General features: G+C 39.0%; 1 protein-coding gene across 2 annotated transcripts in view; it reads left to right on the forward strand.

Annotated features, from left to right (window-relative positions):
• The window catches only part of LOC111568989 (cGMP-dependent protein kinase 1-like), a 38483-nt gene that overhangs the window by 10595 nt on the left and 1079 nt on the right, over nt 1-26809 (forward strand). Inside the window, exons 2-8 of one of the 2 annotated variants that reach the window (XM_055004580.1) lie at nt 1276-1442; nt 15890-16003; nt 21187-21292; nt 23584-23647; nt 23723-23800; nt 23905-23999; nt 26555-26620. In XM_055004580.1, coding sequence (XP_054860555.1) covers nt 1276-1442; nt 15890-16003; nt 21187-21292; nt 23584-23647; nt 23723-23800; nt 23905-23999; nt 26555-26620 — 690 coding nt within the window. Of the gene's footprint in view, nt 1-1275; nt 1443-15889; nt 16004-21186; nt 21293-23583; nt 23648-23722; nt 23801-23904; nt 24004-26554; nt 26621-26809 lie in introns of those variants that run through there. The other variant, XM_055004581.1, reaches the window with a different exon arrangement.

A 26809-nucleotide genomic window follows, 5' to 3' on the forward strand; every position in this document is an offset into this window, starting at 1 on the left:
TTTTTAAAAAATGCTAACATTACTTTTTCTTACTGCTAAGTAAGTATATTTTCTTAATGCTAACATTATTTTTTTAAATGATCGCTATATTTTAAATGCTAACATTACTTTTTGTTATATTTTATAGCTAACATTACTTTTTCTTTACTGAAAACTACATTTCTAATGCATACATTACTGATTAAAATGCTAACTATATTATTGCTAACATGTGTCAAATGTCAACTATATTTGTTTGATGTCAACATTCCTTGTTTATGACGAACATATTTTAATTGTAACCTTTTTGAATGCTAACATTGCATTGTCTTAATGTTAGCTATATTTTTAATGCTAATATTGCTTTTTAAATACTGCTGAGTATATTTTTAATGTTCAAATTGCTTATTTTAATGCTCACTATGCATTTTTAAAGCTAACATTAATTTTTCTGAATTCTAAGTGCATACATTTTTAATGCTAACATTACTTTTTTAATGCTAGCTATCTTTAAGGCTGACATTACTTTTGCTTAATGCTAGCTATCTTTTCACGCTAACAACTTTTAAAGAACGGCTAAGTATATTTTTCATGCTAACATTACTTTTTCTTAATGCTGACTATTTTTTAAAGTTGACATTACTTTTTTAATGCTATATATTTTTTAATGCTACCATTGCATTTTCTTAATGCTAACTATTCATTTTTTAAGGCTAATGTTACTTTTTCTCAATCTAATTATTTATTTTTTAATGGTAACATTACCTTTTCTTAATGCTAACTATTTATTTTTTATGCTAACATTACTTTCTCTCATTGCTAATTATTTATTTTTTAATGCTAACAATACTTTTTCTTAATGCTAACTATTTTTTAATGCTAACATTACTTTTTCTCAGTGCTAGTTATTTATTTTTTACTGCTAACATTACTTTTCCTTAATGCTAACTTTGCTTTCCTAAGTAGTTTTTTAAACTAATTTTCAAACTGTTTCAGGTCAGGAGGACATTTTTATTTGGATTTGATGTTTTTGTGAGATTTATTGAAACTGTGAGGGTTTTTATTTTTTAAGTGAACATATTTTTCAGATCAAGGTTTGTCACGGAGATTGTTGGTCGGATCTTGTGGATTTTTAAGGTTTAACTTCTTTATTAAAACTCAACTGAAACGTTCTCTGTGGTTCTGGTCCTTTAAACATTCTCCATGGTTCTGGTTCTTTAAACAGTCTCTGTAGTTCTGGTTCTTTAAATGTTCTCTGTGATTCTGGTTCTTTAAATGTTCTCCGTGGTTCTGCAGGTCCAAGGAGCTGATCAAGGAGGCCATCCTGGACAACGACTTCATGAAGAACCTGGAGCTGTCTCAGATCCAGGAGATCGTGGACTGCATGTCCCCTGTGGATTATGGGATGGAGGCCTGCATCATCAAGGAGGGCGACGTGGGATCGCTGGTCTTCGTCATGGAGGGTGAGTCTAGAACCCGTCTAGTTCCATCTGTTGGTGGCTTTATGTCACTCTGGTTTGGTTTGTTGGTTCTCGTGTTTTCTTTCTCCAGAACCAGTCAGACCAGGTCCAGTTTTAGGGTCTGGAGGAGTTCCTGGATACTGGTTTGGTCTTTATCTTCTGTCTCTCTGGACTCAGAGGTTCTAGACTCCATGTGGTCTTCATGTCTGGACAGTTTTCTGACAGAACGTTGAGTTTTCAGATCAGCTTCTTTCCTCTCAGACAAACAGAATCATTTAAAAGCTGCTGAATGAACCGTTAATGTTTCTGAATACTTAAACTCTGAATTATTTTATTTTTCTTTTAAAGAACAAAGGTGACGTGTTGCTGCACCTTTATTGTTCTTTAAACTCAGTCTGATGGACAGACCCGTCTCCTGATTTTCAGTTTTCGTCTGTCTAGATGATAAATCTTTGATAACTGATCTGCAGTAGAATGAGTTTCTGAGGTTTTCCAGTAAACTCATGAATTCTCATCTTCAGATCAGTGATGGAGAAAAACCAGAAGCTTCTATTTCTGCTCTGAAGTTCACAGCTTGAAGAATTTCTGCAGATGATTACTGAAAACGACGAGCAGCAGCAGTCAGGAGGTTTAGTCATTAACCCTCCTGTTGTCTTCATTTACGGGCACCAAAAATATTGTTTCCTTGTCTGAAAAAAATCCAAAAATTCAGCAAAAAAATTCTCCAAATTTCTGAAAATTTGCAAAACCTTCAGGAAGAAAATTCCAATAATAATTCCTTAAAAATTTCCCTTAAAAATTTTATTTAAAAAAAAATCCCCCAAATTTAGCAAGAAAATTCTTGTAAATATTTTCAAAAAATGAGAAAAATCTTCCAAAAAAATCCTGAAAATTTTTTAAATGATTCCATATAGATCAATAAAACTTCTGATGTTTTCTTTAAGAACATTCACAAAAAAAATCAACCAAAATCCAGTGAAACCGCTGGATTTTGGTTGATTTTTTGTGAATGTTGTAGGATTTCTTAATATATGTTTGTAAGGGTTAAATAGTTTCTCCACCAATTATAACTATAAGATTATTAATAATGTTTCTCCACCAACATATAAAATGTAGGATAAATGTTTGCTTAAATAGGTTTAAGGGATTTTATGCAGAATTATTATCTAGTCTACCTGATGTTCGACCAGCCAAGTATTTAGATTAGACAAATATAATAATGCAGCACATGAAACACTTTTTGTTGCGCTGTCAAGAAGAGCTTCAGGAATTGTAAGGGGAATTATTTAGCTAAAATGACCAAAATGTGAACGACAAAACAATTGAGGCACTGAGCTTATATTTATGTACATTTATTTAACTAAACTATAACAACAACAATAACACACATTGAGACAAACAGCAACAACAACACAAAAGGATGGTGAAATGTGAGACATGGAAAAGGAAGGAAGAGAACACAATATTTTAATGTAACACTTGGATTAAATATTACGCTTGAAATATGGTGTTCTGGAGGAAAGGGATAAATAGACCACACCTGAAAGCAGTCAACTTGATAGTAGGCTAATTTGTTAGCCTGTAATTTTTCTCTTTGAAAAGATAATTTGGGAAAGTTCCACCAGGTTCCAGTGACTGAAAGGTACTTGCATGCTGCTGCTGCTGCTGCTGCTGATGATGATGATGATGATGATGCCTCAGTGGATGGTCCGGTCGGCCTTTGTTGATGTGGGTCAGAACAGTGGTGGACAGAGTGGAGCCTCGGAGTCGGGAGAACTCTGATGGTACAGGAGGATTTTGGATTGGAGGACTGATGGTAAAGGAGGACTCTGATGGTAAAGGAGGACTCTGATGGTAAAGGAGGACTCTGATGGTAAAGGAGGACTCTGATGGTAAAGGAGGACTCTGATGGTAAAGGAGGACTCTGATGGTAAAGGAGGACTGTGATGGTAAAGGAGGACTCTGATGGTAAAGGAGGACTCTGATGGTAAAGGAGGACTCTGATGGTAAAGTAGGACTCTGATGGTAAAGGAGGACTCTGATGGTAAAGCAGGACTCTGATGGTAAAGGAGAGCTCAAAGTGGTGTTTTCAGATCTGTTCTTTTAAAGTGGACTTTTGCATGTCATTAAGGAAGGGGGGCATCTTCACCAACCTCTGTTGGGGAGGGCTAAAGTCCAGATGTCCCTCGCATAATTACATTTGCAGATAATTTTGTGGTTTCTATAACTCTAAACGGATTGTAATTTGGTGAACAGGATGTACCAAGGTGTATTACTGACTGACAAGGGATCAGAACGATACTAAATATGATCATGTAATGACAGACATGTTACGAATTATCATATTGATACCAATCAGGAGAAATAAAAGATTAAAGGCAAGGCAAGATGTGGATTAACCATGAAGTCATTGAAAAGTTCATTTGTTCTGTGAAATATGTACATAAAAGGGAGTTGAGACCAGAATTGTGGGATGATTGTCTATGTTGGTTGTGATTTTGAGTTAAGAGATCATTTGTCAATGAGTGGAATGTCTTTAAAGTTGTCATCCAGGTTCCTGAGCCTCCCTTCAATGGCTCAGGAATCCGTCTGAATGTTTATTGGCGGTCATTTGGTCCCTTGTAGGCCTGATAGTGGCTGGGGGTTTAAGCCAGTCTCTTGGGTAAGTCAGGCCTAATTTACATCCTGGAGGTCTGTGTAGGGAAGCCTTTAAAGTCTGGTTTGGAGCTCTCCTACTGATTCATTACTTTGCATCCTGGTACCAGATCTGGAAAGCGTCTTGCTTGCAGCGTCTCGGTGTCTCAGCTCCACTGATCACAGGGAACCCCGTCTCCAACCTTTGGCTGTGAAGGTGTTAAACCCAGAGCAGGAAAGGGACAGACAAAATCTGCTCTTGTCCTCTTCCACTGTGTAATAATGGCTGGTGGATCCTACAATGTTCTTCAGAAACATTTTTAACATTTCTTTTTTTTCCACCAAAAAACTTTAGAAAAATTCCTAAAAATGTTGAAAATGTGGACATCAGAAGTTTCACTGTGAAAATACTTTTTTTCCCACATTTTCAAACTTTAAAACTGGTCAATTTGACCCGCAGGACAACACCAGGGTTTAAGTCAATCTGTCAGCGCATGTAAAGAACAACCCGTTAACGTGAGGAGTTCTTTAGTGTTTCTTTGCTGTAGAACAATAACAGCAATAAAAATCAATGCTGTGATTCTCTGAGCTCCTATTATAGACAAAATGTGAGATTTATGATGTTTTTCATTAAAACCAACAGCACTGAAAGTTTTAAAATCCTAGAAATAAATAAATATTAAATAGCTATGATCAGTAAAAGTGGAAAATTTTGACAAACACATTTTATTATTATTTTTATTAACATATTTTTGTGATCGCCTTCTTCACGGACATTCGTGTCTTTAATCCTGAGAGTCAGTTTGTTCTTTGGTCTGAAAATATTAATATTTCATCAGAATAAATGCTGCTGCTGATGACTGTGACAATAAAAACTCCTCTTTGCATTTACTGTCATTAAAATGTCAAATTTTCTCAGTTTTTTTAAAATTAAAAAACAATATTTAAAGAATTAAAATGCTGAAAATAAAGGAATATTTAGTTACAATCAGGGCTGATGTTGACAGAAAATAATATTGATTTATCATATTTTTATAGACGTTTTTAGCTGCTGACAGTTTTGTCTTTAATGTAACTTAATCAGTTTAATTAACTTTAATCTGACTCAAACATGTTCTACTTTCACGCCAAGTTAATTATTTACTGAGCTTCATTTTCAAAACAACAAACCATGAAATCACCAAAATAGCAACAATAATCAACAAAATATCAACAATATTCAACTAAATAACAACAATAATCAACAAAATAACAATAATCAACAAAATAAAACAACAATAATGTGTCCAAACGAAAATGTCCTGTTAGTGTTTCTGACTAAATGTAATAAATCTGTATTTAGAGACAAACTGATTGCGCTGAATGTTGGAGATCCCAGACAGAAGTAACAGAACGTCAGGTAGAACTTATTAAACATTAGATTTGTGTTTCCTATCAGAATAAAGTCGTTGATCTCCAGAGGTTCCATCTGCAGCTTCCTGTTATTTCATTTTGACGCTGACGTGAAGCTCAGCGACCTGGAAACGTTCTGCAGCTTTTAGCAGCTCTGAGCTCCGTGCTGCTGAACCTGAAGCTTCCTGGAGCTTCATCCGACCTTCAGCCGAGAAACCAGCTGAAGGTCGCCGTCCAGGGAGGTGTCAGACTGAGGGAGGGTTGGGGAACCGTGCAGAACGCTGCAGAACGCTGCAGAACAGAAACGCTAGAGTAAAATCAGGTTTAAAAAATCAACCAGACTGTAAATGAATCGTGGGACTCTTCAGTGTTGATTCAAACTGAAATCATTCTCACAGGTTTAAGAGTAAAACTGTTCATCTGAGTTCACTTTGATTTGTCTCTTTGTGGTTGTTTTGTGTCTCTTTGTGGTTGTTTTGTGTCTCTTTGTGGTTGTTTTGTGTCTCTTTGTGGTTGTTTTGTTTTTATTTGTGGTGATTTTTTGGTTAATCGAGTCATCTGCTGGGGGATTTTATTTGATTCTATTCTGCAGAACAACTTAATATCATCTTTTCTATCCTGCTGCTGTTTGTGTAGCTGATAATATCTGGTAATATCTGATCATCCTTTGTAATATCTGTTAGCTGCTGCTAATGACATCTCTCTGCTGTGTTTCCCATTAACGCGTCGTGCACGCCCCTCGTGCACTAGGAAGCTGGATGTGGATCAACCTGCAGCTCTCCTGTATTCATGTGAGCCTGTGGTTGTATTTATAGCCGCTCGGCGTTACATAAGATCCTCCCACTGAACCCCTGAAGCTCCGCAGGACGTTTAACCTGCACGTTAGCAGCATTAGCGCCGTTAGCAGTCCTTTATTTTGGCGCTGAAGCTCCACAGTGGTGAAGCTCTTCAGATGTTCTCAAAGAGCTGCAGCTTCTGAAACTCCTGAGGATGCACCAGAGTTCCACAGTGGTGGAACTCTGGTGCATCCTCAGGGGTTTTTAGAAGCTGTAGATCTTCTTCCCTGAAACGTGTGTTCCTAGGACATTTGAAGTCCTTTTGTCTCCACAACAATCCTCCAGATGGCCGATCCCTGGAGCTGGTGGGCGGCAGCGAGCGGTGTGAACAACCGACGACAGTTCCACCGAAGGAAAAGCTGCTGGACAGCAAATGTGCTGCATTTAAGATCCTCACCATGTGAAAAATGTCTGTTTGGCAGGTTTTAGATTAGACATGGATCAGTGGAGATCTGTGAGGACCGGCTGGAGAATTCAGACTCAGCTTCTTTCCGCTTTTTCTGTTTTTATTGCATTTGTTTGGCTTTTTAAAGACGTGTTTTGTTCTGCTCTGATACATCTGAACACAGAACCACTCTTGACTTAATTAGTAGCACAATTCCAGGTTTAATTCCAGGTTTATTTATAGTTTAGTTCCAGGTTTACTTCCAGGTTTATTCCAGGTTTATTTACAGTTTATTTCCAGGTTTATTTACAGTTAATTCCAGGTTTTGTTCGAGCTTTAGTTCCAGGTTTATTTACAGTTAATCCCATGTTTATTTACAGTTTAGTTCCAGGTTTTGTTTGAGGTTTAGTTCCAGGTATATTTGCAGTTAATTCCAGGTTTATTTACAGTTTAGTTCAAGATTTATTTACAATTTAGTTCCAGGGTTTTTTCCATGTTTATTTACAGTTTAATTTCAGGTTTAATTACAGTTTCATTCCAGGTTTTATTCCAGGCTTATTTACAGTTTAGTTTCAGGTATATTTAAAGTTTATTCCAGGTTGATTGACAGTTTAATTTCAGGTTTATTTACAGTTTAGTTCCAGGATGAATTCCAGGTTCATTTACAATTAATTCCAGATTCATTTATAATTAATTTCACATTTTTCTACAGTTTAATTCCAGGTTTAGTGTCAGGTTTAGTTCCAGGTTTAGTTCCATGTTTATTTACAGTTTAGTTTCAGGTTTATTTACAGTTTAATTCCAGGTATAGTTCCAGATTTAGTTCCTGGTTTAATTCCAGGTTTAGCTCCTGGATTAGTTTCTGGCTTAGTGCCAGATTTAATTCCAGCTTTAGGTCCAGATTTAGTTCCAGCTTTAATTACAGCTTTAGTTCCAGATTTAGTTCCAGGTTTAGCTCCAGGTTTAATTCCAGGTTTAAATCCAGCTTTAGTTCCAGGTTTTCTTCCAGGTGTAATTGCAGCTTTCGTTCCAGGTTGAATTACAGCTTTAGTTCCAGGTTTAATTCCAGGTTTAAATCCAGCTTTACTTCCAGGTTTAGTTCCAGGTTTAATTCCAGGTTTAAATCCAGCTTTAGTTCCAGGTTTAATTCCAGGTATAAATCCAGATTTAAATCCAGCTTTAGTTCCAGGTTTAATTCCAGCTTCGTTCCAGCTTTAGTTCCAGGACAGTAACGTCTTTCTGAAGTCAGATTATCTTTAATCCCACAAACCAGGAAATGAGTGACTTTAACGGTGGCTAATGCTATGCTAACAGCTAGCAGCTACGTTATCATGCAACCACATGTTAACCTGAAACAGAGTCTAAAACAATAACTAATAAAACTTTAAGGTCTGGACCTGAGTGGGAAGTGAAAGAGAGGAACAGCAGGAGACAAACTTACTGATCCAAACAGCCGATCTATCAATAAACACTTCTGTTGTCCATATTCAGTCATAATGATCCTCCTTAATGAACCAACCTGGTTATTAATGGCAGGTTTCTGTTATGACACGCTGGTAACTTATAATATTTAATGTACATCAGATCCACGTGTCAGTTACTGATCACTCTGGATAACCAATAATCAGTGATTGATCTTTGTGGAGTGTGTCGCTGTTGGAGGTTCATGTCCTCACAAAGACACAAAAACACATCCATGTTTGGGACGCAGATGGAGGCTAAAATTATCTGTGAGCGGAAGACGGAGTTTAAACCAGACCTCTGTGTGTCTGGTTGTGTGTGTGTGCGTGCGTGCGTGCGTGCGTGCGTGCGTGCATACGTGTGTGTGTATGTGTGTGTGTAATAAATAGTTCTCATTAATTTTCTGTTTGCAGGAAGAAACAGATGCAGCAGTTTTGTCTAATTATGTAAAATCAAAACAAACACACTCAGGGACATTTGTGTCTCTGTGAGGACCTCAGTGTGACTTCAAACAGACCTTTGAAGCACAGCGTCCTCACAGAGATACACACACAAACACACAGCTCTCTGTTGGCATGGCAACCTGCTAGATGGCCATATTTGGCGGTTAAAATGTTTTCAGTTTTGAAATTTAGAGTCAAGAAAAGAAAAAAGATTAAAAACAGATGGAGAAAGGAAGGAAAGAAGGAAGGAAGGAAGGAAGGAAGGAAGGATGGATGGAAGGAAGGAAGGAAGGAAGGACGGAAGGAAGGAAGGAAGGAAGGATGGAAGGAAGGAAGGAAGGAAGGAAGGAAGGATGGAAGGAAGGAAGGATGTAAGGAAGGAAGGAAGGATGGAAGGACGGAATAGAGGAAGTGATTTAAGGAAGAAAGGAGGAAGCAGAAAGATTTGTTATTTTTCTGTAAAACTTGTTTGTTCTTCAGCTTTAATCTGAACAGAAATATTGACGGTGGAACGTTTCTTCTGATCAATACTTTCATCAATATTTCTCCTCATTCTGATCAAAAAGAACAAACTGCAGAAACAGTTTATTTCTGTTCGAGTGAAGCTCCTGTTTGTAGTCCAACTGAGGAGATCTCCATCAAAAAATTATCAAATTAAAACCCCAGAAATATAAAATAAAGCAAAATATCCAAACATATTAATGTCAGAAACATATAAATGAACATCAGGAGGCTTTTAATAAAATATCCCTTATATTAATAATAAGGTATCAGTAAAATATTTATTGGATGTTCAAATATAAAGGACATCTCAGAAGATTATTATTATTATTATTATTATTATTATTATTATTATTATTATTATTATTATTATTATTATTAATATTAAGGTGTCATAATGAATTCAGGTTTGTACATTTTTGTAAAATAAATATTCAAAGAAATGTTTCTTTTTCTGAATTCAAATTTGACAAAACAACACAAAATGAGAAGAAAGAGACACAAAACTAAACAAGCAAGACACAAAACCATGAAAATGAAAAAAATGAGAAAAACAAGAAACAAAATGGCAAAAGAGACAAAATGAGACATTAAATGAGAAAAATGAGACATGAAATAGGCAAAACAAGAAACCAGAATGAGAAAAATGAGACAAAAAAAGCGAAACAAGAGAAAATCAGAAAAACAAGACATAAGATGAGATAAATGAGACACAATGAGAAAAATGACACATAAAATGAGAAAAGCAAGAAACAAAATGAGAGAAACAAGACATAAGATGAGAAAAATGAGACACAAAATGAGAGAAATGAGACAAAATGAGAAAAAAGACACAAAATGAGAAAACAACTGAGAAAACTAAGACATAAAACATGAAAAACGAGATACAAAATGGGAAAAATGAGACATAACGTTAGAAAAGCGAGATACAAAATAAAAAAAATGATACATAAAATGAGAAAAATGATAAAAACGAGACAAAATTAAAAAAACGAAACAAAATCAGAAAAATAATCTAAAATGAGAAAAATTAGACACAAACAACAGATAGGAGGTTAAACTTCCTGGTTTCCGTTGTTCTGAGTCCTACTGACAGAAGACATCTCTGAGTTCTTCTTCATGATGTTCTGGTTCCACAGAGCTGCAGGACTTTAAAATGAACCACGGTGAGTTAAACTGAACCATTAAGGAGTTAAAATGAACCACAGTGAGTTAAAATGAGGTTAAAATGAGGTTAAGTGATGTGATCTTTCCTCTCTCAGATCTAAATGTCTTCTCTCCATCTCTGGTCTGAGGTCAGTTCTTGTGTTTTATTTCATCCTCCTGGTTCCTTCAGTTAAATGTGGATGTTTGAGCCTCTTTGTGTTCCAGTCGCCCACGTTCTGCTGTCACTGTTTAAATATAAAACATCAAACCTGTGATTCCTGCAGAACACTGAGCTCCGTCTGAACGTTCACCTGCTGCTCACACAAGTTATCATTATTAATAAATCACCTGGAGATAACAGCTCTAATTATTATTATTATTATTATTATTATTATTATTATTATTATTATTATTAATAATAATAAGAAGAATAATTATAATTATAATTATTATTATTATTATTATTATTATTATTATTATTATTATTATTATTATTATTAATAATAATAATAATAATAATAATAATAATAATAATAATAATAATAATAATAATAATAATTTCCAGGTTAATCTTTTGTCTGGTCTTTAAAAGGTCATAAATATTCAGTGTTGAAGGATTTAAACTAAAGCATCCAGATGTGATCAGAGTTTCAGTTGTCATTCAGACTGTTTCATAAAAATGTTCCAGAATTAGAACCATTTTTAAACTACAGATATAAAGGCTCCTATGAATAAATCCTTCCTGTTAATTCTATCAGCGGCTCCATCTGCATCCCATAATAGAACACGTTCTGGTTCTTTTACAGCTTTAATCTCTTATTTCTGCTCCTGTTGATCTGAACTGAAGGAAATCCTCCGTTTGTTCATCATGAATGTGTATATATGTGTGTGTGTGCGTGTGTGTGTGTGTGTGTGTATATATATGTATATATATATATATATATATATATATATATACATATATATATATATATATATATATATATATGGTAGTGTGTGTTTATAAATATATAGAGATATTATATTAGTGTATATATAAATATACACGGTTGAAACTTTATTAATCCTGAAATAAATTCTTATGTCAGATCAAGAATAAAATAAAAACAGTGAAATAGAAACATGACACACCATGAAATTGCTGAAATACAAATATGAAGTCGGGTAGAACTGGAGAATATAAAACAACAGTCTGTTGTTGTTCTGTTGTTGGTTTTTTGTTTTTTCATTCTGTTGTTCTATTTTTCTGTTGTTTTTGTTTTGCTGTCATGTTGTTGTTCTGCTTTTGTTTTTTGTTGTTGATTTGTTGTCGTCATGTTGTTGTTGTCGTCTTGTTTTATTGTTGTTGTTCTGCTGTTGTTGTTCTTGCTTTGTTGTTGCTGTTCTGTTTTTGTTGTTTTGTTGTTGTTGCTTTGTTGTTGTTGTGTTGTTGTTCTGCTGTTTTGTTGTTGTTGTTCTGCTGTTGTTTTGTTGTTGTTGTTGTTGTTGTGTTGTTGTTTTATTTGTTGTTGTTCTGCTGTTGTTGCTCCACCAGATTTGCAGCAGCTTCAGGTTTGGAATTTTTAATATCGTCTTAAAACACGATAATATGAGAACATGAAGAGTCTCCTGCAGCAACTGTGTGTGTTCTAGTGTGTGTTCTAGTGTGCGTGTGTGTTCTAGTGTGTGTGTGTGTGTGTTTTAGTGTGTGTGTTCTAGTGTGTGTGTTATTGTGTGTAATTAATCTAATGATGGTTCCAGGTTGTAATTCCAGCATCAGATCCTGTTTATCAGCTCAATGATCAGAACCAGCTGCTGTTTGTTATAGTAATATTACTACTATCACTACTACTAATTGTAATTATTATTATTATTAGTGATTATTTCTATTTGTCATTTCAGAATCAAGCAGAACCAGAATCTTATTTAAATCTCAGGAGGTGAAATCTCTAAATAAACATCAAGAATATTCAACATATTAAATAAAATGTGTCATAAATCATTAATAGAATCTTCGTTCTGCTGTTAAAAGTGTGGAGAGACTAAAAGCTTCAGGAAACGTCTCTAAAACCCACAAACTGTTTAAGAGCTGCAACTATTGATTATTATCTGGATCAATTGATCGATCAGTTTACTGTCAGAGAGGAAATTATTCTGTGATTAATCACAGATTTCAGCTCCTAAATGTGATTTGGTTCTGGTTTCTTTCACACTTTAGAAGCTAAAATCACAGAATTTCAACGGATTTATTAAAAAATACTCAAACTGATTAATCAATGATCAGAATATTTGGAAACTAATTGAATTAGTTTCGACTCAGAGACGAGGAGTGGGAAGGTTGAAAATCTTGGTTGGTCTCAGGACAAGAACATTTACACAACGACTGCATGTTTAATATGTGGATTATTACTCTGCCAAGGAACACAGCGGAGTTATGAGACGATCGGCGTTGGTTTGTCTGTCTATCTGTCAGCAACATTACTCTAAAACAGACTAACGGATGCAGGAGGACTGAGCGAAGTTGGAGGAGGACTGGCTCTCTGAGTGATTTTCTTGTTTGAAGTTAGATGGGTGGGACGTAAAATGTCCTCCAGTTGTGGAATGATCCGTAAATGTCACCAGAACCTCTCCGTGTTTCAGAGTTTCTGTCGTCTTTAGTGGAATCCAGTGAATGAACCTGATCTGCTGGTTCTGATGTAAATAAATAGCAGCAGCTCAATAATCAGACTTTATTCATAATAAAAGATAAAACGGCATTAAGAAAATTTTCCGTCGGATTTATCTCCGATGACTTCGAGCATCTTCTCAGAAAACCGTCGAGTTTTGAGCCCGGTGCAGCTTCAATTAACCTCCAACAGAAGAACCAAGGAGCTCCTTCTGTCTTTATCTGCTTTATCTGAATCTTTTACTTCTATGTTATCTGTTCATTAATAAAGTTGGACTGGTGGACTGCAGGCGACGTCTCACCTCTGATCTCTAAATCTCTGCTGCTGCTCAGAACTCCAGACAGTTCAAGGAAACATCTCAAGGTTCTGCTTCAGATCAAAGTAAAACGGTAAAACTGTGAAGAACATCTGCATCAAAGTCGTCAGTTTGGCTAAATCTCTCCTTAAATCTCTCAGATTGAACCAAAGCTTCATTCTTCATTTACAGCTTGTTGTCTTCACATGTAACTCCACCTGACCTCCTCCAGAATGTCTCGTCTGCTTCGTGTTCGGTTCTTATGACTCTGACATTTCTGCCTCTGGTCCGTTGATCCGTCTTCATCAGCAGCAGTTAGAAATGTCAGTGTTTAAATGCCAAACGCCGTCTGACACCTCAGAAACACCATGAGAAGCTTCAACAGCATCAAACAAACCGTCCATGAATTATTCATCAGATTAAACCCACAGCAGAGAAGATCCAAACACAACCACGCCAAACCAGCAGAATGAAGACCAGCTGGAGAACACAAGATCATCTTCTTACAGCAGCAATAGTAGAAAAAATATAATCTAATGAAAATGAGGCAGAATTTATCGGCTGGAGAACCAGAATCTCCCTGAGGAGGAAGAGACCAGAAACTGTGATAGAAAAACACCATGGAGACTGAAGAACCAAGAAACTCTGGGGAAAGGTTGCTGAGAAGCATCAGTCAGGACGATACAAGAACATTTAAAGTTCCTGAAGATCTCCTGGAGTCCAGTTAAATCCATCATTAAGAAATGGAAGGAAGATGGAACATGAATAAATCTGACTAGAGCAGGACGTCCTCAAGACCTGAAAGACTAGAGAGGGAGGCCACCAAGACTCCTATGACTCCTCTGAAGGAGTTCCAGCTTCAGACTGTTAATCCAACAACTGTTGTCTGTTCTTCACCAGTCAAAGCTTCATGGAGACAAAGAGAAAGACTCTGATGGAAAAAGCTCCAATTAAATGTGGACTAGAGTTCACCAGAAGACATGTGGAGACTCTGAAGACACCTGGAAGAAAGTTCTTTGGTCTGAGGAGACCAGGATGGAGCTTTATGTCCATCAGACTAGATGATATGTTTGATGGACACCAAACACTGAACATCATCACAAACACACCATCCCCACTGTGAAGCACGGTGGTGGCAGCATCATGATGTGAAGCACGGTGGTGGCAGCATCATGATGTGAAGCACGGTGGTGGCAGCATCATGGTCTCTTCATTTAATTAATTGATGTTCCTTTTTTTTCCACTGAAAGAGTATTTTTCTAAGTTCTAGTTCTGGTGGTTCTGGTTCCAGGTTCTGGTTCCAGGTCGGTTCTTCTACAGTAGTCTCTTAAGCTTTCATCAGCAGGAATTATTTCTTTAGTGATGACAATCTTTTGTTCAGACTGACCTCATGATGATCAGAAAACACTGATCAGCTCAGAGATCAAACCTTGAACTCTGCAAATACCAATAGAAAGTAGTATTATGTATTATTATTTGCGTCACTGTGATTATTTTGTGTTATTTTCTTGTAATTTTGATTCTCTGTGGAAATTTTGCATCTCTTGTTTGTAATTTTGCATCTCTACATTGTGATTTTGTCTTTTTGTGGTCATTTTGTGGAGTTTTCTTGTAATAATTTGTCTCTTGATGGTTGTTTTGTGTCTCTTTGTGGTCATTTTGTGGTTTTTTTTGCTCATAATTTTGCACCTATGTAGTTGTTTTTTGCCTTTTTGTTATAATTGTTGTTCTTTGTTGTTATTTTGTGTCTCGTGATAATTTTGCATATTTTTGTGGCTGTTTTGTGTCACTTTGTTGTAATTTTGCATCTCCTTGGTGTGATTTTGTCTTTCTGTGGTCATTTTTTGGGTTTTTTGTCATAATTTTGCATCTTTTGTGTTAATTCTGTCTTTTTGTTCTGATCATGCATGTGTTTGTAGTCATTTTGTGTGTCTCTGTTTAATGTCTCCTACATGGTGGACTTTCTCTGTTGCCAGTGTTATCTCTTGTCTGAACCAGTCAGCTGGAACATGTCCATCAGCCTCTTAGATCCTGGTCCTCCTGGTTCCTTTAGGACTTTAGGTTCGGTTCCTCCTGAGAGAAGCTTCTTCAAGCCTCTTGATTTGTTTGCTGATCTGAAACTTAAACCGTTCATGACTGGAGGTCATCAGATGTTCTCCAGAGTCCCTTCACTCATCCTCAGCTCTGATGTCAGCAGTGGAGACAGAAGAAAAGGAGATTTATTAAAAACATCCGAATGCCACAGAATCTAAAATCTAAACTTGGATGGAGATGAATGATTCAGCTTCACTGATGAACGCCGAGGCTTTGAAATGTAAAAACCTCCTTCGGCTGCACAAACGGACCCAGTGACAGGTGGCCTGATGGGAAGAGTGTGTGTGTGTGTGTGTGTGTGTGTGTGTGTGTGTGTGTGTGTGTGTGTGTGTGTGTGTGTGTGTGTGTGTGTGTTACAGACACACACACACACACACACACACACACACACACACACACACACACACACACACACACACAGATGTTGATGAATCATGTTCTCAGTAAACTGATGCTGATCTGACTCCAGACTTGGTGTTTTATCTGCTAGAAGATCTTTAATTACTTCATGTTTTCTGAATCTCCTACATTTCCCATGATGCCTCCGGGTGTCCTGTAGTGCTGTGACATAACTGTTTCCAGGTGAGAATCTGATGCTGGTGATGTTGTTTCTCTCAGAGGGGAAGGTGGAGGTGACGAAGGAGGGCATGAAGCTGTGCACCATGGGACCAGGGAAGGTGTTTGGAGAGCTGGCCATCCTCTACAACTGCACCCGGACGGCCACGGTCAGGAGTGAGTAGAGAACGCTGAACGTTCACACAATGTTCACACAACGTGCACACAACAATCACACAACATATACACAACGTATACAGAATATACACAGAATGCTCACACAACGTATGCACAATGTCAACACAACGTCCACACAACATATACGCAATGATCACACATTAACACAACGTCCACACAACGTTAACACAACGTTAACATACACACAACGTCCACACAACATCCACACAATGTTCACAGAATGTCCACACAACATTAACACAACGTCCACACAACGTTAGCACAACATACACACAACGTTCACAGAACGTCCACACAACGTTCACAGAACGTCCACACAACGTTTACGCAACATCCACACACCGTTAACACAACGTTAACACAACATACACACAATGTTCATACAATGTTGACTGGCAGGTTAACAATTAAAACACGTCAGGATCCATCAAAGAAAACTCACACAGTTCCATGTTCTATGAAGAACCACAGAAGTCTGATAGAACATGATTCTGTTGTGGTGGTTTTGCATCTTTTTTGTGTCACAGTGAAACTAAACATCATGACCTCAGTGGATGAGATCATTAGCCGGTCACTGATTGGTCGGTTCAGAGTTGATTGTTTCAGGTAGAAACAGCTGATCTGTTTCCATGGCAACTTGTTGAACATCTGCTCCCAGACGCTGAAACAGTTAGCCGCTAACCTCCAGGCTAACTCTGACCTCAGAACTGCGTCTCCGTGGCAACGCTCACAGTGATGGAGGCTGAAGGTGTTTCTGCTGCTGTCAGAGTCAGAGCTTCACAACACGACACACACACACATCTACAGACACATCTACACACACATCTACACACACAACATCTACAGACACACACAACATCTACACACACACAACATCTACAGACACACACATCTACACACACACAACATCTACACACACAACATCTACAGACACACATCTACACACACACCCAACATCTACACACACACACACAACATCTACAGACACACACAACATCTACAGACACACACAACATCTACGCACACAACATCTACAGACACACAAGATCTACAGACACACACAACATCTACAGACACACAGCGTTTACACACACATCTACACACAACTACACACATCCAAAGTTGTTTAAATCAATCCAACTGGACTTTAAGAAAGTTCCTTAAATTTTCTTAAAGTCCAGTTGGATTGATTTAAACAACTTTGGATAACCATGACCTGGATGAATGAGAAACTACACATACACAACTACACACACAACATCTACAGACACACACAACATCTACACACAACATCTACACACACAACTACAGACACACAGCACAACTACACACAACTACACACACATCTACAGACACACAACATCTACACACACATCTACAGACACACACATCTACACACATCTACAGACACACAACATCTACACACACATCTACAGACACACACGTCTACACACACAACACATCTACACACAACACAACTACACACACACAACTACAGACACACCACATCTACAGACACACACATCTACATACAACACAACTACACACACACAACTACAGACACACCACATCTACAGACACACATATACAGACACACACAGCATCTCCACACAACTATAGACACACAACACAACTACACACACATCTACAGACACACACAACAACAAAGAGACAACAAACAACAATACAGCTTGAATGACCGTGAACAGACTAGATCTCAGCCGTGTCATTGTGTTGTTGTGTGTCTATGCGGGATGTTGTGGGTCTGTGTGGGATGTTGTGGGTGTCTGATATTCTCTGTTCCCCTCCGCTGGTTCCATGGTGTTTAGAACCTCAGTGACTCTGTGGTTCTGTGATAAAACTGAAACTGAACCAATAAAAAACCAATAAAACTCCAACACTGCTGGCAGTGTGTGTGTGTGTGTGTGTGTGTGTGTGTGTGTGTGTGTGTGTGTGTGTGTGTGTGTGTGTTTGTGTTTGTGTATGTGTGCGTTTGTGGACAAAACTTTTTGTCAGGGCTTCCTGGTAGAGTGCTCGCTAAGCAGCGGTTGCCAGGCAACACCATCCGGGCCAGCCAATGAGCTAAGTTTTGGCAAGTGTGTCTCTTGGCAACAGCGTTGGGTTCGAGGGGATTCGTTTCCGTCTGCAGAAGCTTTTAGCTCGTTATCTTCACATTCACACACAGATCCAGCTGGAGTCGACTAGCTTCTACTAAAAAAGAGCTGCTGCTGCTGCTACACTGGTTCAGTAAACAACACTCAACTCAGAGCAACAATACATAAACAAAACTCACAACAGACCCACAACTGACAGCTGGACGAAGGAGAAACCCATCAGCTGTCAGGCTGTAGCAGTGTCAGCTTAATGTTAGCTTAGCGTTAGCAATAGTAGGCTCAGCAGTTGTAGTGTTAGCTTAGAGTTAGCTGTAGTGTTAGCAATAGTAGTAGTGTTAGCAATAGCAGGTTTAGCAGTTGTAGTGTTAGCTTACTGTTAGCAATAGTAGTAGGTTAGCAGTAGTAGTAGTGTTAGCAATAGCAGTTTTAGCAGTAGTAGTGTTAGCTTGGTGTTAACTGTAGTGTTAGCAATAGTAGATTTAGAGGTAGCGGTATTAGCTTAGTGTTAGCTGTAGTGTTAGCAATAGTAGGTTTAGCAGTAGTAGTGCTAACTTAGCTATAGTGTTAGCAATAGTAGTAGTATTAACAATAGTGTTAACTGTAGCGTTAGCTGTAGTCATAATAGTGTTAACAGTAGTAGTGTTAGCTGTAGTAATCATGTTAGCAATAGTGTTAGCAGTAATTACAGTGTTAGCCGTAGTAGTTGTGTCAGCAGTTGCATTAGTAGTAGTGTTAAGTTAGCAGTAAGTTAACAGTAGGCTAAAAACAGTAATAGTTCACTGTTTGTACTTAGTAGCAGCATTAGCAGCAGTATTAGCAATAGTAGTAGTAGTAGTAGTAGTAGTCGTGGTAGCAGTCATAGAAATTGTAGCAGTTGCGTTAGCAGTGATATTAGCAATGTTAGCAATAGCATAAGTTATATAGTCAGTAGTGTAAGCAGTTGTAGCAGTAGTATTAGTGGTAGTCTTAAATTAGCAGTAAGTTAACAGTAGCCTAAAAATAGTAATTGCTAGTAGTGTTAACAGGAAGCTAATAATAGTAACACACACACACACACACACACACACACACACACACACACTAACACAAATGTTACATGGTCATTCCTGATCACTAATATTGATCAGTGAGTGATATTACACTCACGAGTAATATATAACAAATTATAAACCATCATATCTGCTGTCCCCTGTTGTTTCCGTGGTTACAGAGACACTTGGTGTCTCCGTGGCAACAGACGGCAGGTCATAAAGCAGCGGAGACGAGTAATAAAAAGTAATGAGCAACCAGGGGCTACACACTACTACACACTGCTACACACTACTACACAGTATTACACAAGACTACTGCAGGAGTGTTGCAGGAGTACTACAAACTACTTGGAGAGTACTACACTGTACAGCATCAGTGTGTAACAGTGTGTGTAGTTGTGTATAGTTGTATGTGTATTAGTGTGTAGTAGTGTGTATTAGTGTATAGTATTGTATAGTATTGGTGTGTATTAGTGTGTATAAATATCATTCTCTGCTCATTAAACTGGAGGAAGTTTGTAAAAGTGAGCGTTGCCGTGGCAGCAGCTCCAGCTGGGTGACTAGTATCCGTAGCAACTGTCTCCACATCTGAGCATCAGCCTGGAGTTTGTGGGATGTTTGACAGCTGGAGCAGCTGCAGATGTTTAGGAAGAATTCACTGTTACTGTTCCAATAATCAGTAATCAATAATTCACTCTGCAGCTTCCATCAGGCTTTTCCTTCTTTCTTTCTTTCTTTCTTTCTTTCTTTCTTAACTCCTCCAGAGATCCTCTATGAGTAAAGATGCTCCACTCTGTCCCAGCAGCGTTTCTGTAGCTCCATCAAACCCGGCAGAGTGAGACGTCCTGGCTAACAAACCATCAGCTGATGGATCAATAACTGGAACTGATCGGGTTTGGATTGTTTTTCCCAGTCATCAGATGTGTTGAAGGAAACATCTGGAGGTGTTTAGAACTGTTAGCGGGCTGCTGGACGTTGCTAGGCAACAGAAGAAGCAGGTCTGAAACACAAACTGTGGAGTTAAAGTTCGTCTGATCAAACCTGTCTGACCCCATCCATCGATTTTCAGATGTATGAGCTGTTGCCATGACAACACCTGCCACTGTATGCACATGCACACACATGCATTAATGTTCAGACGTGCAGCTCCATCAGTATTCTTCCATGTTCTCAGCCTCAGGTTCTCCTGGTGTTTATGTCATCATCAGCATCCCTTTAGTTGACTTTAACAACCATCTGAAGCAGCGACTCTGATGAGTCTGATGATGGTTCTGATGGTTCTAATGATGGTTCTGATGATGGTTCTATCAGTTCTGATGATTCTGATGGTTCTAAAGATGGTTCTGAAGATGGCTCTGATGACTCTGATGATGGTTCTAATGATGGTTCTGATGGTTCTGATGATGGTTCTAATGATGGTTCTGTTGGTTCTGATGATGCTCTGGTGGTTCTGATGATAGTTCTGATGGTTCTGATGACTCTGATGATGGTTCTGTTAGTTCTGATGGTGGTTCTGATGATTCTGTTGATAGTTCTGATGGTTCTGAAGATGGTTCTGATGATAGTTCTGTTGGTGCTGATGATAGTTCTGATGATGGTTCTGATGGTTTGGATGACTCTGATGATGGTTCTGATGGTGGTTCTGATGGTTCCGATGACTCTGATGGTTCTGTTGGTTCTGATGATGATTCTGTTGGTTCTGATGGTGGTTCTGTTGATGGGTCTGTTGGTTCTGATGGTTCTGTTGATGGTTCTGATTACTCTGATGGTTCTGTTGGTTCTGATGATGATTCTGTTGGTTCTGATGATGGTTCTGATGATGGTTCTGTTGGTTCTAATGATGGTTCTGTTGGTTCTGTTGGTTCTGATGATGGTTCTATTGATGGTTCTGTTGGTTCTAATGATGGTTCTGTTGGTTCTGATGGTTCTGATGATGGTTCTGATAAATCTGATGATTCTAATGATGGTTCTGTTGGTTCTGATGATGGTTCTGATGATGTTTGTGTTGGTTCTGCAGCTCTGGTTCCAGTGAAGCTGTGGGCGATCGACCGACAGTGTTTCCAGACCATCATGATGAGAACCGGACTCATCAAACACGCCGAGTACATGGAGTTCTTAAAGAGGTGAAAACAACAACAACAGCAACATGACAAAAGCCGCGTGTCCACTAGATGCGATTTTCCCGCATGGCAACGCACTGCATTTGAAAATCGCACAGATGGCGGGTGGTCACTAATGGACCACAACATTGTTACATGACAGAGCTTTCAGCTGGACAGTCCGGCAGATGAGTCAGATAAACACAGCAGCTCGGCCGCAAACTTTCCCTTTAATTTCAAAAACACTTCAGCGAAAAGTATTTCAGAAATACTTTTGCTGAAGTGTTTTTGTAATAATAGACAAAGTTTGCGGCCGAGCCGCCATGTCGGTCCGGCTTGAAATCCAGCGTCTGAGCCGCTGTGTTTATCCGACTCATCTGCTGGACTGTCAAGCTGAAAGCTCAGTCACATGACAATGTTGTGGTCTGCTAGTGACCGCCTGTCGTCCGTGCGATTTTAAGATGCGGTGCGTTGCCATGCGGGAAAATGGCATCTAGTGGACACGCACCTTAACACACAAACAAACTAGCAGGAAACCAACAGTTTACACTTCAGAAGTTAGTTCACCCTCAGTGAGGATCATTTTAGTGTCTGTAGATCATTTTAATCCCCATAGATCATTCTAATGTGCATAGATCCCAGCTGGTTCAGTCAGACCTCCATAGCATGGGCCTGACTGTGAAGAAGAGAGGGTTAGTGTGATGATAATACAGGATGATGGAGGGTTAGTGTGATGATAATACAGGATGATGGAGGGTTAGTGTGATGATAGTACAGGATGATGGAGGGTTAGTGTGATGATAGTACAGGATGATGGAGGTTAGTGTGATGATAGTACAGGATGATGGAGGTTAGTGTGATGATAGTACAGGATGATGGAGGTTAGTGTGATGATAGTACAGGATGATGGAGGTTAGTGTGATGATAGTACAGGATGATGGAGGTTAGTGTGATGATAGTACAGGATGATGGAGGTTAGTGTGATGATAGTACAGGATGATGGAGGTTAGTGTGATGATAGTACAGGATGATGGAGGTTAGTGTGATGATAATACAGGATGATGGAGGTTAGTGTGATGATAGTACAGGATGATGGAGGTTAGTGTGATGATAGTACAGGATGATGGAGGTTAGTGTGATGATAATACAGGATGATGGAGGTTAGTGTGATGATAATACAGGATGATGGAGGTTAGTGTGATGATAATACAGGATGATGGAGGTTAGTGTGATGATAGTACAGGATGATGGAGGTTAGTGTGATGATAGTACAGGATGATGGAGGTTAGTGTGATGATAGTACAGGATGATGGAAGCTGCATCAGTGTAAAACATGTTGATGACATTTCTAGATTTAGAATCTGCTGTAGGTTTTCTGAGGTTTATTTCCAGCATTGTTAGACTGACGGACAATCGTGTAAATGAATGACATATATAATAAATAAATATAATATAATTTATAAATTAGGGCTGGGCGCACTAACCCAATAATTAAATAACTCCGACAATCGCAATGAATGACGTCAGTATGAGCCTCAACTTGCATCACTGGAAGGTTTAATGTGACGATATAAACCGGGACTATAATCCCAGATGCAGCAGTCATGGGTTCCAGTCCGACCCACGGCCATTAGCTCTTCTCTCCGTGTTTCCTGTCTCTCTCCACTGTCCGATATATTGAAGCCTAAAAAGGCCAAAAAAAAAGAAGTCCAAACATGGACTTCAGACTATAAAGTTTTCTTCAGTCAGTCCCAGCTGCTACTGAACACAAACTGTTTCTGCTGGTACCTGTTCAGAGAAAAAATATAGCTTTATAAATGTTAACTTGCTGTTGCTGGGAAGGTTCCTGTTCTAATGTTATGATCGTGGCTCTGGACTCTGGGGGGAACTTGTTTTAGTACATTTAGTAGATATTAGTGCACCAAACCACAAAAAACCTAGATATTAGTGGACTGAAATGGCAAAAACTAGATCTTAATGCACCAAACCTTCAAAAACCCAGACTAAATGTTGGTGTGTTTTTGTTCAAATAGCAGTACTTTCAAAATAAAAGTGCAGAATACACTACTGCTAAATTCATTATTTAAAGTTAAGCATAACAATGTGATTAATCGCAATCAAACTTTTTAATCTTTGCCCAGCAGTAACATAAATCTAACAAATATAAATATAATAAATATAAACATTATATATATATATATATATATATATATATATATATATATATATATATATATATAAAAATAAAAAATACATATAAATCTAATAAATATTAATATAATCAATCTAAATGTAATACTGGTGTTTCTCTGCAGCGTTCCAACCTTCCAGGGCCTTGCTGAGGAAACTCTCAGTAAACTGGCCGACGTCATGGAGGAGGTGAGTCCTTTTACTCTTCTTCTGTGGTGGATCAGCTGCTGCAGGCCGTCCAATCAGACGCTGCTCTGTGTTTAGACTCACTATGAGGACGGAGATTACATCATCAGGCAGGGGGCCCGAGGAGACACCTTCTTCATCATCAGCAAGGGCAAGGTGGGGTCAATGCCAGCCCATCGGTCCCCATCACCGACTACTACACACTAATATACACTAAAACACACTACTACTACTGACCTGTTGACTCCGTCTCCCCACAGGTGAACGTCACTCAGGGGGATTCAGCCAATCAGGAGCCGATACACCTGAGAGAGCTCAGCAAGGGAGACTGGTTTGGAGAGAGAGCACTGCAGGGGTAACACACACACACACACACACACACACACACACGCACACACACACACACACACACACACACACACACACACACACACACACACACACACACTCACTAATAACACACACACACACACACCCACTAATAGCACACAGAGGTCGAAGGTCAATACTCATGACACTGAGTCTGACAGGAAGTGATGTCATCAGGAGAGGTTCTCACTGGCGGCCGGTCTTCACTGTGAACGTCCATCTCTGTGAGGACCAGCGAGTGTTAAACCTGCAGACTGACGGCTACTTCCTGTCTCACTCGTTTCATTTACATTATTTTCATTATATATTTATATGTACAGAATTTGGGAGGGACCAGACAAAGAGTGACTCAGAAAACCCAGATGAAAACACAGCAAGGAGAAGCTGCCACCTGGCCCAGGTTAGAGATACCAGGGCCTCCTCCTGGATCCAGGTCTGGGGGGGAGGAACCTGAGCTGGAGGAGGTGGAGCGGTACCAGCTAGAGATAGCAGGACTCACCTCCACGCACAGCAAGAGATCTGGAGCCAGAATCCTGGAGATGGGTTGGACTCTCTTCAGGAGACTCAGAAGCTTTGTTGGTGTTGTATCTGGAGAACCGGAGGGTCTCCTCTCTGAGGGAAACTCTGAGTGGTGTCGGTTCTTCTGCACTGAACAGCAGATCAGAGGATTCAGAAGGGGGAACCACCTGGAGACTCCATAGTTCTCCTGAGGACTCCATAGTTCTCCTGGAGGACTCCATAGTTCTCCTGGGGGACTCCATAGTTCTCCTGGAGGACTCCATAGTTCTCCTGGGGGACTCCATAGTTCTCCTGGAGGACTCCATAGTTCTTCTGGGGGACTCCATAGTTCTCCTGGAGGACGTGGTTGGGAGGAACGGTCTGATCTAAACTCATCTGAGTGGTATTTAGTTGTTGGACTTGTGTTCTAGTCATAGACTGGTCAGAACAAGGCTCTCATCAGTTTTCCTGGAACCAGAACACCTTAGACCAGAGGTCTATGATGGAGTTCATAATTGTATCATCAGACCTGTGGTCGTATGTCTGAGACACTAAAGAGAAGATCAGAGCTGTCAGCTGATCTCCGCCTGGTGGACCTGATGGTGGACCTGATGGTGGATCTGATAGTAGATCTGAACCTGTAGGGAGGTGAACTGGGAACATCTGGTGGAGAACCCTGTCTGTGGGGTTTTTAGTCCCCACCTATTCTATGATAATAGAACCATAAAATGCATTAAATACGATAAAGTTAATAACACTGTCAGCTTTTAGCTCTAATAACTATATTAATTCTATATATTATTATATTAGTTCTGCTTCGCTGCAGGGACTCTGAACACAGATCCCAGTCCGGTTCAGGAATATTTAATATAATGTTGACTTAATCAGGTCTTTATTTATGATCTTTCATATTTCAATGTTCTGGACTGGTTTATTGGTTTTATTATTTGTTGGGTTTGTTTGTCTTGTTGTTAAAAACATGAACACAGTTAATATTCCTGATTTAATCTGTATGTTCTGAGGAAACATGTAGAAAAGAATTTAAATTCAGCACATGGCAGCCCAGATGTTCCCCGGGGTCTGGACTGCACACACTAAAAACACGCAACAAAACGGGTGCTAAAAGCTGCAGAAATCAATATCGAGAGTTTACCGTGTTTATCTGGTCATACGTGTCCATTAGAACACGCTAATAGGTCTGAAGTGTGTTTCACTGTTTCCTCTGGAGAACGTTCACACACCGAGGGTTGTTGTCTCTGTGAGGACCAGACTCAGCATCAGTGCAGATGTTCAGGATGTGATGAAGTTTAGAGAATCAGCAGGAAAACCAGACCTGAAGCTTCATCCCACAAGAAAAGTACTTCAACATAATGACACAAAGACACAACAGAAAGACACAGAGACAAAATCACCATAAAGAAACAACAGAAAGACTCAAAACCACCACAAAGACCCAACAGAAAGACTCAAAGAGACAACAGAAAGACTCAAAGAGACAAAACAATGACAAAGAAACAGAGAAAGACTCAAAGAGACAAAGACTCAAAGACACAAAGAAAGACACAAAAAAGAAAAGGGAGACACAAAGAGACAAAAACATTTTAGTGATTCTGTAGGTAAACAGGATATCTCAGGAAGTTGAACTGTTTTTGGAGACTGAGAACATTTTATAAAAGTCTAGCTGGACATGGTGAGGAAAGTTCAGAAACAGGTGAAAACATTTGATGAGAACATTTATTTGTAGATAGAATCTGGAGTATTGACGTCACCGTTCCATCAGGACTCTCTGTGGTCGTTGGTTCGACTCCCAGATCCTCCTGATGATCTCCTGAAGAGTCTCTGAGCAAAACCTGAAGTCCAGCCTGAGACTGGACCAGATCAGAACCAGCTGAGAACACTCAGAGTCCTGTAGATCCAGAATATTTACCCTCAGAGTCTTGTAGATCCAAAATATTTACCCTCAGAGTCCTGTTGGTTCAGGATATTTACCCTCAGAGTCCTGTAGATCCAGAACATTTACATCAGTACTTCCTGTGTCCACAGGGAGGACGTCAGAACAGCCAACGTCGTCGCCGCTGATGATGTCATCTGTCTGGTCATCGACCGAGAGTAAGAAAACCTAAAGTTGACTTCCTGTTTCAGTTTGTGAACCTGTAGGAAACACCTGGAGGCCTCAGACAGAGGAGATAAGATAACATCAGCTGATGAATGTGGAGAACATCAGCAGTATGAGATGAGACTGGAGTGGAAGCAGTCATTAGTGATGCTGACGATGATTCTCAGGTTCTAAAGTTCCTT

The sequence above is a fragment of the Amphiprion ocellaris genome, chromosome 18 (assembly GCF_022539595.1).
Source record: "Amphiprion ocellaris isolate individual 3 ecotype Okinawa chromosome 18, ASM2253959v1, whole genome shotgun sequence".
Classification (NCBI taxonomy): Eukaryota; Metazoa; Chordata; class Actinopteri; family Pomacentridae; genus Amphiprion; species Amphiprion ocellaris.